General features: G+C 37.1%; 1 protein-coding gene across 1 annotated transcript; it reads left to right on the top strand.

Annotated features, from left to right (window-relative positions):
- Positions 1–235: 235 nt before the first annotated feature.
- Positions 236–14,637, top strand: LOC143470694 (fibrocystin-L-like). The gene is made up of 34 exons (XM_076968959.1): positions 236–269; positions 454–630; positions 1,088–1,312; positions 1,753–1,965; positions 2,415–2,660; positions 3,105–3,200; positions 3,436–3,660; positions 3,813–3,996; positions 4,068–4,303; positions 4,717–4,899; positions 5,043–5,197; positions 5,707–5,809; positions 6,058–6,177; positions 6,260–6,417; positions 6,666–6,814; positions 7,101–7,228; positions 7,576–7,740; positions 7,918–8,031; positions 8,242–8,460; positions 8,627–8,790; positions 9,090–9,180; positions 9,274–9,426; positions 9,794–9,977; positions 10,739–10,853; positions 11,033–11,170; positions 11,520–11,666; positions 11,815–12,006; positions 12,170–12,290; positions 12,579–12,671; positions 12,814–12,941; positions 13,426–13,568; positions 13,809–13,906; positions 13,991–14,149; positions 14,402–14,637. Exons 1-34 carry the CDS (start codon positions 236–238, stop codon positions 14,635–14,637), a joined length of 5,292 nt encoding a protein of 1,763 aa, XP_076825074.1.
- The last annotated feature ends 20 nt before the right edge of the window (positions 14,638–14,657 follow it).

The following is a 14,657-nucleotide window of genomic DNA, read 5'->3' as shown; positions in this document are numbered from 1 at the left end:
GTAGCCTTGAATTCTGATTCTTTGTGGATGTGATAGCACTTTTCACTATTGTTGTACAGTATTTATTTATTTTAATTTGATCATCATATACAATGATGTGTTAGTATCAATGTTCCCTCTAAGCTGCGCGCGTGCGCAAATGCGCACTGCTGAAACGGTCTCCGCGCACAGAAAATCTGTGCTGCGCACAAGAAACAAATCCAACCTGAATTGAAAATAAAATAAACGCATAATAATGACCACAGTGTGCACGTCTGATGTTGCTCACAGTGGTCCAAGGGACCGCTCAGGGAGTTAGTGTGTTTGCTCAGACTCGTGAAAAATTAGAGGGAACATTGGTTAGTATGCTTCATAATTTTATTTTCTCCTTTTAAGACATCAATTTTTATTAAAACTAATAAAATTGGAATTTTATGCATCAGATTTACTGAAATGAAAATAAAACATTTTTAGTTTCTCCAGGAATCGAAATAACTACTACAACCACTGCATCCGATTTTGCTTTTGACATCGGAGATTTGGTTCCTGCTGCAGACATCTTATCTGAAATAGAGGATTTCCAGTCCGCTTCCACAACATCCGCTTCTACAACATCTGTTTCTACAACATCTGCTTCTACAACATCCACAGGTGTGAAGAGGAAACAGTTAACAGAATAAGATTTTTTTTCTTTGTTAATTTTTTATTTTTTTTATTTTTATTTATTTTCATTTATAGCCAAATTTAAGTCATGCAAAGATTTTCTTCGATTCCATGACTAATGTTCCGATACTATACTAATTATTTTGTTAATTTATTTTTTGTCTAAATTCTTCTACTGAAGATATTTGCTCGGTTTTATTGGTCACTGCTTTGGATATGTGTCGCCTTGAATTTTGACCCTTGGTGATGTGATAGCGCTTTTCACTATTGTTGTATAGTATTTTTTTATTTTAATTTGATCATCATATAAAATGATATTACTGTAGTATGCTACATAATTTTATTTTCTCCTTTCAATACATCAATTTTTATCAAAACTAAAAAAACTGGAATTTAATGCATCAGATTTACTGAAATGAAAACAAAACATTTTTAATTTCCCCAGGAATCGAATTAACTACAACCACTGCATCCGATTTTGCTTTTGACATCGGAGATTTGGTTCCTGCTGCAGACATCTTATCTGAAATAGAGGATTTCCAGTCCGCTTCTACAACATCCGCTTCTACAACATCCGCTTCTACAACATCCGCTTCTACAACATCCGCTTCTACAACATCCGCTTCTACGACATCCGCTTCTACAACGTCTGCTTCTACAACATCCACAGGTTTGAAGAGGAAACAGTTAACGGAATAAGATTTTTATTTCTTTGTTTATTTTTTTTTATTTTCATTTATAGCCAAGTTTAAGTCGTGCAAAGATTTTCTTCGATTCCATGACCAATGTTCCGATACTATACTAATTATTTTGTTAATTTATTTTTTGTCTAAATTTTTCTTCTCCTGAAGTTATTTTCTCAGCGTTATTGGTCACTGCTTTGGATTCGTGTAGCCTTGAATTCTGACCCTTGTGGATGTGATAGCACTTTTCACTATTGTTGTACAGTATTTTTTTATTATAATTTGATTATCATATAAAATGATGTTAGTATGCTTCATAATTTTATTTTCTCCTTTCAAGACATTATTTTTAATCAAAACTAATAAAATTGGAATTTAATGCATCAGATTTACTGAATTGAAATTAAAACATTTTTTGTTTCCCCAGGAATCGAATTAACTACAACCACTGCATCCGATTTTGCTTTTGACATCGGAGATTTGGTTCCTGCTGCAGCATCCGTCAATAAGAGGTCCATCTTATCTGAAATAGAGGATTTCCAGTCCGCTTCTACAACGTCTGCTTCCACTACATCCGCTTCTACAACATCCGCTTCTACAACGTCTGCTTCCACTACATCCGCTTCTACAACATCCACAGGTGTGAAGAGGAAACAGTTAACGGAATAAGATTTTTATTTCTTTGTTTATTTTTTTTTATTTGTTTTTATTTTTATTTATAGCCAAGTTTAAGTCGTGCAAAGATTTTCTTCGATTCCATGACCAATGTTCCGATACTATACTAATTATTTTGTTAATTTATTTTTTGTCTAAACTTTTTTTCTCCTGAAGTTATTTTCTCGGTTTTATTGGTCACTGTTTTGGATTTGTTTAGCCTTGAATTCTGAAAATTGTTGATGTAATAGCACTTTCCACTATTGTTGTACGTTATCTTTTATTTTAATTTGATCATCATATAAAATGATGTTAGTATGCTTCATAATTTTATTTTCTCCTTTCAAGACATCAATTTTTATTGAAACTAATAAAACTGGAATTTAATGCATCAGATTTACTGAAATGAAAATAAAACATTTTTTGTTTTCCCAGGAATCGAATTAACTACAATCACTGAAACCGATTTTGGCTTTGAGATCGAAGATTTGGTTCCTGGTGCAGCATCTGACAATGAGGGGTCCATCTTATCTGAAATAGAGCATTTCCTGTCCGCTTCTACTACATCCGTTTCTACAGCATCTACATCTGCTTCTACTACATCCGTTTCTACAGAATCTACATCTGCTTCTACTACATCCGTTTCTACAGAATCTACATCTGCTTCTACAACATCCACAGGTTTGAAAAGGAAACAGTTAACGGAATAAGATTTTTATTTTTTCGTTGATTTAACTTTTTTATTTGTTTTTTATTTATTTATTTAATTTATAACCAAGTTTATGTTGTGCGCAGATTTTCTCGGTTCAATTACAAATGTTCCGATACTATACTAATTATATTTGTTTATTTATTTTTTGTCTAAATTTTGATACTTCTGAAGATAATTGCTCAGGTTTATTGGTCACTGCTTAGGATTTGTGTAGCCTTACATTCCGATTCCACATTCCAGTTCTATCTTTGTCAATTAGATCAAGGTTTGCTGAAACCATGTCACAAAATGCAACCCCTGCCGTTTCTTCTTGTCTATTTTTAACGCTGTGTTCCGCAATTGAGTTAATTTTAACAGAAACTAGCCTTTCATTTAAAGTTTCCCTGATACAATATGCTCTTATATATTGTTAGTTAGTGATGATGTCAACGTTGCTGGTCAAGTCGAAAGTATTACGCCCACTAACGGTAGCTTAGGTGGATGCAATAAAGTAGAGATTTCAGGATCAGGTGAGGCTAAAACTTCTGTGTGGTTGCTGCATTTACTCATCTAAGGAAGGTTAATGTGATAAGAAATTTGCAAAGCGCTTGGTGCGAAACAGTTTGAAGTTTTTGTAGAACCTCTTTTGTTATACAGAGGATTATTTTTTAACTCAGTTACAATTGAATAATGTTAGTAATCGACTTTATGTACGGCGTTAAATTCGTCATGGTTTGACATAAATATTTAAACGCATTAATGCAGAATTTAACTCAACCCTTCAAGTGAAGATTGGAGGAAACCCGTGTTCAGTGACAAATTACACACACAGCCGCATCACATGTACGACCTCCGCAGCGTCATCTACCGGAACAGTTGACGTTGAAGTCACAACAAGTGGGAGCACCCTTGTGCTTTCTAACGCGTATACGTACGAAAACTCATCCGCTATCACCAATTTGTCGTTGGACAAGTTCACTGTTAACGGAGGTATTCAGCAGAGATGTTCAGCCCAGTACTTTTCTTTTCAGAAAACCTAAAAATCACAATAAACTTAACTTTCAGCGTATACAGTTAACTTTTTCTTAATTTAGCTAAAGTTTTACATCAGAGTCATAACATTTTTGTTCAATTTACTTCAGGTACCAACGTCACAATAACCGGTACCGGTTTTAGTAACACATCCGGGCAGGTTTTCATCGGCGACGAAGAGGCGAACATTTTGGTTTGGAACGACACGAGCATAGAAATCAGCACACCGTCAATCGCTGCCGGTTCTTATAAACTTAAAGTCGTTCTGAACGGGAGCGTTGGATGCGCTGCCGGGTACGTCACTTTGACGCAAAGTTTACGGTTCATTGACTTTCTTCTTTACATTGACTCGCTCTCTTTTGCAGCTCGCGTAATGTGACTTACGAGTTCAGCGTTTCGTCCATCACCCCAGATAAAGGTTCTCTCGCTGGTGGAACCACTGTGACCTTGACGGGGTCCGGTTTTACAAATGATTCACTCGTCAAGTTAGGTGATGTCACTTGCGATGACGTCACAGTTACGGATTCAGGCACTTCACTGACGTGCGTCACCAAACCCCCCGGCAAAGTGCATGTTGTCACCAATGCTGGGTTACATCCAAGTAAGTTATTAAAGGTTGTTAAGACGATTAATTTCCTGTGCACTCTGTAGAGAAGGGCGTCGGTCGTCCTACTCTCATTAGTACTGCTGCTGACTCTAAACAATGAGAACCTCAAAGTTTGTTATTGAGAAGATCCACTTTGAGTTTGGGGCTTTTTCTTTTTAGTATCGTTCACAATTATATCGATCACTATCGTAAGAAGATTAGGTGAATTAGTATTGGTATTCGGAACGTTGATTAACATTTTATATTCTCGTTTGCAAAATATTGTATTGTTTGACAAAGTTTATTCAGATAATGAAAGTTCTGTTTTATTCCAGCGCCAATCAGCCTGTAGAAGTTGTAGTTAACCCCATCTAACTACATTATTAAACCAATATAGTCCTCTTATAATTCTTTTCGTTTACACGCAGAATTTGGCAAGGGATACTCTTGGAATTCATCGACTGTAGAAATGGAAGTGGGTGGTCTGTTGTCTGTACGTTGGTCCATATCGAGTTTGATAGATGACGCGAAAATTGGCCTTTACTCAACTGACTCAGCGTCCAACAAAACGTACAACGATAATGGCTTTAACATAGCTAGGGTGAGCAAAGGTATGTCCATTTTGAACTTACTTACCTCGAACTTTTATTTTTTACAAGAAACGGCGAATTTATAGTCGATATATGACATATGATGTTCATGTTCATGAACAACGAGACTAGGCAACTAATCGTTTCAATAAATCGATTTCCAGGTAAGCATCAATATCGTTTTAATCAAGAAGGAAAATTCTATTTTATAAGCAATTGCGTTGACAAGGCTTGTCAAATCTTTCTTGGGCTTACTGTGGAAGTAAACTCTGCCATAAACAAAGTGGGGACTGCTTTTGTTACCTTGGCGAACAGGACGGTAAGTTGTGGGTAAAGTTTTTTGTACGCTGTGTCCTAAATGTTCAGCTTTAAGGTGATAAATTTTGCAGTACGGGTTACTTCATTATTGTCTGCTTTCGGCAGAGTTTAGAAATAGTCCCCTTATATTTATAAATCACTCATTAACTGTACCTGTTGACATATCGAGCTCCTGGAAAACGGTTTGGTGTTAAATCTAGCAACGTGCACTGCTGCAATATAAGACGGCCTTTGATTTCTTTGAAGTATTTTAATGGTTTGATAGGATATTTCGATGTTGCCCTCACTCCATTTACCGTCACTTTAACTGTTCATGGCCTTAAACGTCATTGCCTTACAGGCGATAAAAAAAGCCACGAGCAAGGTTTGAACTAGAGTCACAACTTTACAAGTCAAGTCATTATCCTTAAGGCTAAACCATTAGGTCTAATCCTTTTGAATGAAGTAACTCGAACCAATTAACAACTAACAGTATAAACAACAAACAATATTAACCGCCGATATGTGCAGGCATCTGGCAGTTTTGACTTTACATTTGACATTGACGAAACACCAATGGTTACTAGAATATCACCCAACACCGGTACAACAGCGACGATCATCACCATTAATGGTAATAATAACAATTAACTACTAGTTTTAACATGAGTAAGTTATAGTTAATTAATTGATGATTACAAGGGTAGTTAATAAGACCGAGTTAAATAAATAAAAGTTAGTAATCAATATATTCAAAGATAATCGTGAAAAACAAATTAAAAGGTGTTACTCAACACAAAAGTTAAGTATCTGCACTAGGTGGCTTAGTAGTAAGACGGCTTAGAGAGGAATATTAACTTTCAGGCGTTTTTCCATTTTCAGGAACTGGATTTTCCACTTCAACCACCGTAAAAGTAGGTGGTAAATCGTGTGACGTCATCGGTATCACAACCAACGCTACAATCACCTGCCAGATATCAGCTTCAGAAGAGCTCGCAGTAGGTGGGTGTAATCGCTCCCAGTTTACCTTTCAGTTTTAGAACCTCACGATTTTAAGACGTTATCCTTGTATTGTTCCTGCCAGGCATCTACCACCCAGTTGTTGTTAATGTGGATGGAAAGGGTGACGCCCTTCTTCAGATGCAGAGTCAGAAAAAACGCTCGTTTGCACTGACCCCGCTAATAACCAGAATCTCACCCAACATGGGCTCGCTGGCTGGCGGAACCAAAATTACAATTCAGGTTGGTTATCCGGTCGCAAAAATTGCCTGAATTAGAGAAATTCGATTTTAGAACACAAAACCGTAATTTTGAAAACCTAATCACGGTTAATACTATTTAAATGAAAGCATAACAACATAGCACGAGAGTTATTGCCGTAAAGTTCACTCAGATTTACACAAACACGCATTAACGACTTTGCTGTGGTTTAAGCACAAGAATCAACCACACCAGCAACTTCAATTTGACAAATAATTGAAAATCTGCAGGGTTCTGGATTCACCAATAAAAGCAATGTGATTATTGCAAAACAGCAAGTGCCTTGTGACGTGATTGATGACGAGAGCACTTACACATCCCTTGTATGCATCACCCGAGCATCTACAGCGGCAAGTGGAAACATTTCAGTTACAGTGGGGTGAGTTGGGTATACAGTGGCCAATTCTTTTATTTTTCCAACGTAGCTTTTTCTAGTCCTTTCCGTGCGCAAGTAACGTTGTTTTTTATCGTAACTTGCAATGATATTGTACTTTTTCTTACATTGTTTATTGTTTACTAACTATTGCACTTAGAGTACTGTCAGTTTCAATTAATTTGTATAAAGTAGAATTTCTTTACGAATAGATAAATAAATAAATAAATAAATAAATAAATGGATATGCCTTCGCTTGAGCTAGACTATTCAAACTTTCTGCATAATCCAGATCGACAGCAGCGGAATGTTTTGGCAATGACTGCTTCTTCGAATTCGCCACAAATGCAACGCCGGTTGTGGCAGAGCAGACTACAGACAACGATTTTTCCGCGCTTACCATAACACTGACTGGAATTAGTAAACAACTTAGCGTTTACTTAGAATTACCTAATAGTTACCTAATAGTTCATAATATGAACGTAAATACTCATGTGTTTAAAGTCTTTTTTGTGTCCAGGTCTTTGGCTTTATAACGTTTAAATCCGATATTTTTAGTACAGTCGAGTATGAACACCTGATCTGGTATCTGATCTTATGTCTGATCTTATATTTGATCTTAAATCTGATCTTATATCTGATCTTATATCTGATCTTATATCTGATCTTATACCTGATCTTATATTTGATCTTAAATCTGATCCACCTGATATTAATAAATTAAACAGGAACTTTAGCATTCACAGAAAATGTTTCTTTGAATATAGAGTTTGGCACCAATGCATCGGCAATTAACATCACATTGTCATCGGGTGGAATTATAACGTCATGCAACGTCACATCCGCTGCTGACACTCAAATTCAGTGTGATCTTGTATCAAGACTTCCTGTTGGTGAAAATACCGTATCCGTGTCCATATCTGGGGCAAAAGGTAAAGAAAAAACTTTTTCTGACAAAAACCGACTGACCTACAGTATTCAGTATAAAATGCAAAAATAACCGGAATATCCACAACAATTTTTATAATAAATACCAGCATGAGATTTATAGCGAAACCATCAACAAACCTCATTAACGTTCTTCTATGACTAATTTCATTTCGGAAAAGGGTTGGCGAGTTTCAGCATTAAGAGCCATCAAAGTGTTGATAGTCCCGCGTATATAAGCGCTTCAACTCCGACATTGGGTAGCACAGCTGGTGGAACCACCTTGAGCATTACTGGTAAGTCCCGACATGCTAAACACTTATGTACTTTATTTTGGTTTACGGCATATCTTCTTAGCATGGGCATAAAACTGTGCATAAAACATCATAGGCAGATATATTTGATGCCTTGTACTTACAAATGTCATCACCATTTAAGTCATCCGACCATTGCGCATGCATGAAGGTCAGCGAACAACACATTCTCATCAGGTATTTTTCTGCCAGGAAACGGTTTTGTTAAAGATGACGTCACCGTTCAAGTAGGGGGAGTACCTTGCGTCATCACTAACGTAACCTTGAGTAAAATTACTTGTACAACCGGTGCACGCGTGGCTGGACCAGTTTCCGTAGAAGTGGTGTCAAACGGGGTGATGTACCCAATTGTAAGCTACGAATATTCAAACGCGGCGACTCCAACCATAGCAAATGTGTCTCCTGCCACAGGTTTGTTGCATTCAAATGGTATAAAATTGAAATTTGCTTTCGCTATTCCTAAATCCTAACCAACTACCTATTTTAAAAAACACGCTAAATGAATTCATAGGCTATTTACCTTTTTCGGCCTTGGTTTCGTGAGATAACCTTTAACATATTCTGCTTGGGGGTTTAGGAGCTGAAGGCGACTCAATAACTTTAACTGGAACCAAACTGGGCAATGTTACCAGTGACCTCACTGTCACAGTTGGTGGTATTGATTGCAATGTGACGTCTGTGAGTAATACATCACTGGAGTGTACGCTTGGAGCTCGCGAGGGTGGTCCTGTCAGCATAGAGGTTGTTGACCTTTTCTTGATTAAGCGATAATTATTAATTCTTGAATAGTTCACTATTTAATTAAATTTTACTACTACTTAGTACTAAGCAATTAAAAAATTTTAACAAAAAAAATTAAAGAGAGTTTTTAAGCAGTATTACAGCCCTACCAGTGCCTCATATAGACTTTGTCTGTTTTCATGAGTAGATTGATAACTAAATATCGGCTAATTCTTATCGTTCACAACAGAAAACAGTTTCGTGCCTTTCCGCTTAATTTTTTTGTTTCACTTTCGTAACATTGCAAATCACCTTGATAGGTCACCGCTGCAAGCTTTGGTCGTGCAACTGTCAACCTATCAATCTCATTCCGGTACATTCTTGCTGTGGATGATTTCTCACCCAAGACAGGTAAGACACGTAATTATTTGCCTTAGATTTCAAATAAATAGTAACTCGTAAGTAAAGCCTGAGCATTATCAAACTTTCTACACCTCTATTTAGGAAGCTACGGCGGCTCACAGTTGGTCACCATTGACGGTGCAGGCTTCTCCGACCACACCATCGTCCACATATGTGACCTACCATGCACACTTGAAAACAGTAGCAGCACACAGATCACTTGTCGTACATCTGCCAACCCGAATTATGTGGACAGTAAGAGTTTGTATGAATAAGGGACACCTTCATGCATGTTGTAACCTATTATAAGGAGAGAATTACATGATAGCTTGCCGCTTGCTTATAACTTGTCCTGGTAGCTAAAATTTTTGTGCTGATAATAATTATGCTTTTTCTGCTTTCTCAACAATTTAAACACTTTTACCGCTTGTGGCGACAACAAAAAGTACCGAAACAAAAAATAAGAACTTTATGGTGCTCGCAAGACTTGCCAAGTAATCAGCAATAATAAAGCAATGAGGCCGTTCACCTACAAAATGTTTCTCAGCTTACATTCCATAAGACCACCTTGCTGCATAATTTTTTGTGGAGATCTTTACTCCAATGACCGTCACTATATCAGGTTCTAGTTCGACTACATGCGAGGTCAAGGTCACCAACGAAGCTCAGATCGAAGACTTCGCCATCACAGCTGGAAGTAATTATACGTACAGTGGGGCTCAGACTCCGACCATTACTGGGGTCACTCCTGAGCGTGGTGGAACTGGAGGAGGAACAGAGATCACCATCAATGGATCGGGATTCACGTAAGTGATGAGGATGGTGGTTTCTGGAATGTCTATGTATTTTCTTTTTACCGTATTCTTTATATTTCACGAATTCTGTTGACCTAGTACATTGGAAGATGCTCTAATATAGGGCTTCTCAAACTATTGCTTTCTGGAGTCGTGAAACAAATTCAATTTTTGTAAATTGAATTTATTTTTGTTAATTTCTTATTCGCTTTACTGTTTCCATTATGCGGTTCTTTTATTACTGTACAGTTACTATCGTGCATTGTGTGCATTTGTATAATTTCGCCAAAGACAAAAATGCCACTTGAAATTTATAATTGGACGTTTATTATTTTTATACAATCAACGAATAGGCTACCCATCAACTAGTCGCATAGAAATTTCTTTTCTAAAATGAGGTCACTGAACAAAAAAGTTTGAGAAGCCCTGCTCTAACGAACAAACAAGGAAATTCTGTTGTATGATGTAGTGTTAAATAGGGAAATGGAAATTTAAATGCCCTATATTTCCCAATGTCAGATAGGTTAAACCCTTCAACGATTTGGTCAGTTCTTAAGATTGGCTTCATTTGTCTTCTCGTCCACTCGGTTCAAATCTTCACTAGCAAGTCCATATCAGATATAAAACTACATCGGTTTTAGTGCAATAAAATTATTTCTTTGTATTGACTGATATTTTACTTCGAACAAACTATTAACCGATTTTTATAGTTTTTGTGCTGTTTTAAATGTTATTTTTTACTTTGTTTATTCAAGTCTATCATCAATCTATAGATTGGATAGTGATTTGACGGTTACGATTGATGGAAGCGATTGCGTAATAAGTACTTCCAGCGATACAAGCATTGAATGCCAGACTGCATCTCATAAAGGATCTATCAAAACTAAAGTAATGTATAACAATGCACATTAAGTTATAACCGATGAATGCTTCAAGAATTATTGTTTAGGTTAAATGGTCATTGCAGTGGTTTCTTGTAGTGTCTGGGTTTAGTTTCAACCGAATTGATGCAACTTGTATTTAAACTAAAAAATCAACTTACCCATTGAAACTTCGCATTATTTTAGGTGACCGTGCGAGTCGGGAACCTCGGTATTGCGACGCAAGATGGCGCAGATTTCTTCTACATCGATCGTTGGTCGTCTGTATTCACCTGGGGTGGTGATAGTTTGCCAACAGATGAGGATTTCGTGATTATTAAAATGGTGTTTATTGGCCTCTGTGATTATTTTGCTTCTTGTTTCATTTCAATCCAATGTCGCTTACAGCAGAATTAACATTGCTTTAAAATTTTCAGGAAAAATAGGATCATAAATTTTAACGTTCACAGCAATTTCTGTGTTTTTCTTCCCCTCATTTTGACAATAATCTATAATATAACTAATGATAACAATTAATCGTCAACCTTATCAATTTTTGAACCATTTCCAGAATAGGTGAATAATGGCGTTAATATTGTGAATTTTTAACTGTTGATATCATGACTTGATGTTATCTCATACAATTAACAATAAATGATCGTTTACATCAAGAATTCTTGGACAATGTTTCCAGGGACAAACTGTCTTGCTTGACACGCACACCGCAATTTTGAAAATGTTGCTCATCGACGGTGGAGAGTTGATCTTTGACGAAGCCGAAGATGCAAATGTATCGTTAAGAGCAGAAAATATCCTCATCGTTAACAACGGACGTCTTCAGGTTTACCAAGGATTAACTATTAATGTGTTAATAACAATTGTTCAATGGAATATTCAAATCCTGTCCGAATTCATCATTAGTTTTTCCCTCCTCGCGATATCAATAATTCATTTAATTGATTTTTTACGATAGCCTTTACATCAATTAGGTTGGTACCGAAGCGGAACCTTACAAAGGCAAGGCCGAAATCGTCATGTACGGTCAACTGAGATCAAAGGAGCTGCCAATTTATGGAGAAAAAACCTTGGGTTTACGAAGCGGAACCTTGGACCTGCACGGACGGCACATCCCCAACCCTTGGACGGTCCTTGCGGCAACCGCCGACGTTGGAGCCACTCAGGTTATCTTCAGGTTTAATTTTTTTAATTGAGTTGTTGTTAATAGAGGTTTATTAGCTATATTTTTTATTGTAAATTCACAATAAGCTTAATTACTATTTTAAGTTATGATTCCACTTTTCTTGACGTTAACATTAGCAATGACAAAATTTTGATCTTTTTTAGATTACCCTTAAACTGCCGGCGATCAACTGGCAGGCTGGTGACGAAGTAGTTATTGCGTCGACTGGAACACGTCATTCACAAAAGGAAAACGAAAAACGGAAAATTTCCGCCATATCATCGGGTAAGAGATGAATTCATTTACATAGTTACATATATTCGATATACCACATGTAACGTAATAACATTCACATATACTAATATTCTACATATACTGATATCTTACATGCAAATTTATCTTTTGACATCAAACAAGTCGCTAATCAACTAAACCTACAGTGTAGACAGGGCCGCACTCAATTCACTTTACGCACTATTTTCTTAACTCGTTCAATACCAGCGGCATGAAGTACTTAAAATCATCTTCAAACAAAGCAACAGTTTTGATGCATTCGTATTACTTTGTTTCTAGATCTCCTCACTATAACATTTGACTCTGCGTTGGAATACAAACATCTTGGTGTAACCGAAGTTCTCGACGATAGAACAGAAGTTGAATTACGAGGTACGACTTGAATACTTACGTCACAGTAAACGTGAACTGACCGTGGCATGATGATAACGAAGCTAACTGTTAAATGGTTGATTTCGTAATAAGAGAGTATCAGAGTAAACCGCCGCTTACTTTGCCAATATTCCCAACACAGCGGAGGTGGGCCTTTTATCGCGTAATGTCGTTTTCCGTGGCACCAACGACGTGGCGTGGAACGATGAGATAGAAGCTTGTGAGGCAGGTTTCCAGACTGGACAATTCGCCACGCAGACATGCTTCCAGGTATACCTACAGTAATACGACTTTGTAGATGCTTTGAGTCATGTTTCCAGGTAAGAGAACTTTGCACATGCTTGAGTTCAGCCTCGTAGCATTTAAGATAAACTAAAACAGCTTACCTTCTACTGTTGGTGTATACCAAGCATGGCATACTTGGAGAAGTACAGTAAGTGGATAACAGATTTCATTACTCGGAGTTAGCCAGGTTAAAAACAACGAAATGCAGCCATGAAGTCCTATGTTCTTAAACTTAACTTAAAATAACTTACCTTCACTGTTGATTTTTCACACTCAACACACTATATGACTATATGGTATGGTTCGGCGTGTACATCCATGCCTTTCAGTGTTGTCTTTTAAGAACTACTTTTAAACATGTTTTTAATTTTTAACCGGCTTTAATGGAAAGCTGTTATAGATACAGCTGTATTGATGTTTTATTTCATGTTTAATTGCCTAAAATATTGGTAATATACCTTTCATCCAGGGAAGATTCGGTGAAGAAGCAGGATCAGATCAATTCGGAGGATCCATCATGATCCATTCCAGCGAACCTAACTCTGGTGAGGTTGAGGCGAGGATTGAAAATATTGAAGTGACTTACGTCGGGCAAGCCTTCCGCTTGGGAAGGTAGAAATGAGGGACTTTTGTTTGTCTTGTTATGTTTTTATGATCTTTTCGCAGGTCAAGTGTCCTATGATTTCTCACATTTCTATATATTATATTTTTATAACTGACAATGCTTCTAGTGATTTCTTAAACTTGCATTATTAAATTCTCGGTTAATAAAGCCTTAACTTACTAAATAACTAATGCATGACAATCAAAGATGATTACAAAACCCATCTGGTCTTTTCCAACTTATTTCAGATATCCCATTCATTTCCATTTGATGGGCGACGTGAGTGGGATGTACGTGAAACGATGCGCCATCCACAACACATTCAACAGAGCAGTCACTATACATGGTTGGTGGATAATGACGTTTTTTTACTTTATCTACTTACGTCACTTGATCTTTTGACGTCACTCATGTTACTGTTATGACGAAGGAACTCATCACCTCTTGGTCGACTCGAATGTGGTCTATAACGTCATGGGCGGTGCCTTCTTCATCGAAGACGGAATCGAAACTGGAAACGTAATACAACATAATCTGGCTGTGTTTGTACGTCAGAGCACGTCACTGCTCATTGATGACATCACACCTGGTAAAATTTCATTATGTCAGTTCACATTGAACTGCTAATATAAGTTTCAGTGAGAATAGTTTCCATTGTATTGCGCTATTAATTTTTGCCAAAATTTTGCCTTATTATTATTTATCAATAGCTCGCTGATTGTTCTCAAAATTAAACAAGCATGGTAGTAGTGAGTGAAATGCTTCTTGAAAAGATTAAATTGAAATTATTGAATAAATAAATGATAAATGATGACCAAACACAATGTCCATTTTGTTGCAGCCGCCTACTGGGTCAGCAACCCCAACAACACGCTAAGACACAACCACGCAGCAGGTGGCACCCACTTCGGCTTCTGGTACAGAATGCACGAGCACCCGGACGGACCCTCTTACACCCCAACCGTGTGCCAGCAGAAAGTAGAATTGGGCGAATTCAGAAACAACACAGTTCACTCGCAAGGCTGGTTCGGTCTTTGGATATTCCAAACTTATTTTCCGATGAAAGGATCCAGGTGAGTGGAATATAAATTAACATT

This window comes from Clavelina lepadiformis, chromosome 9 (assembly GCF_947623445.1).
Source record: "Clavelina lepadiformis chromosome 9, kaClaLepa1.1, whole genome shotgun sequence".
Classification (NCBI taxonomy): domain Eukaryota; kingdom Metazoa; phylum Chordata; class Ascidiacea; order Aplousobranchia; family Clavelinidae; genus Clavelina; species Clavelina lepadiformis.
The sequence above is the reverse complement of the archived record's forward strand: the minus strand, read 5'-3'. Positions and strand labels throughout refer to the sequence as shown.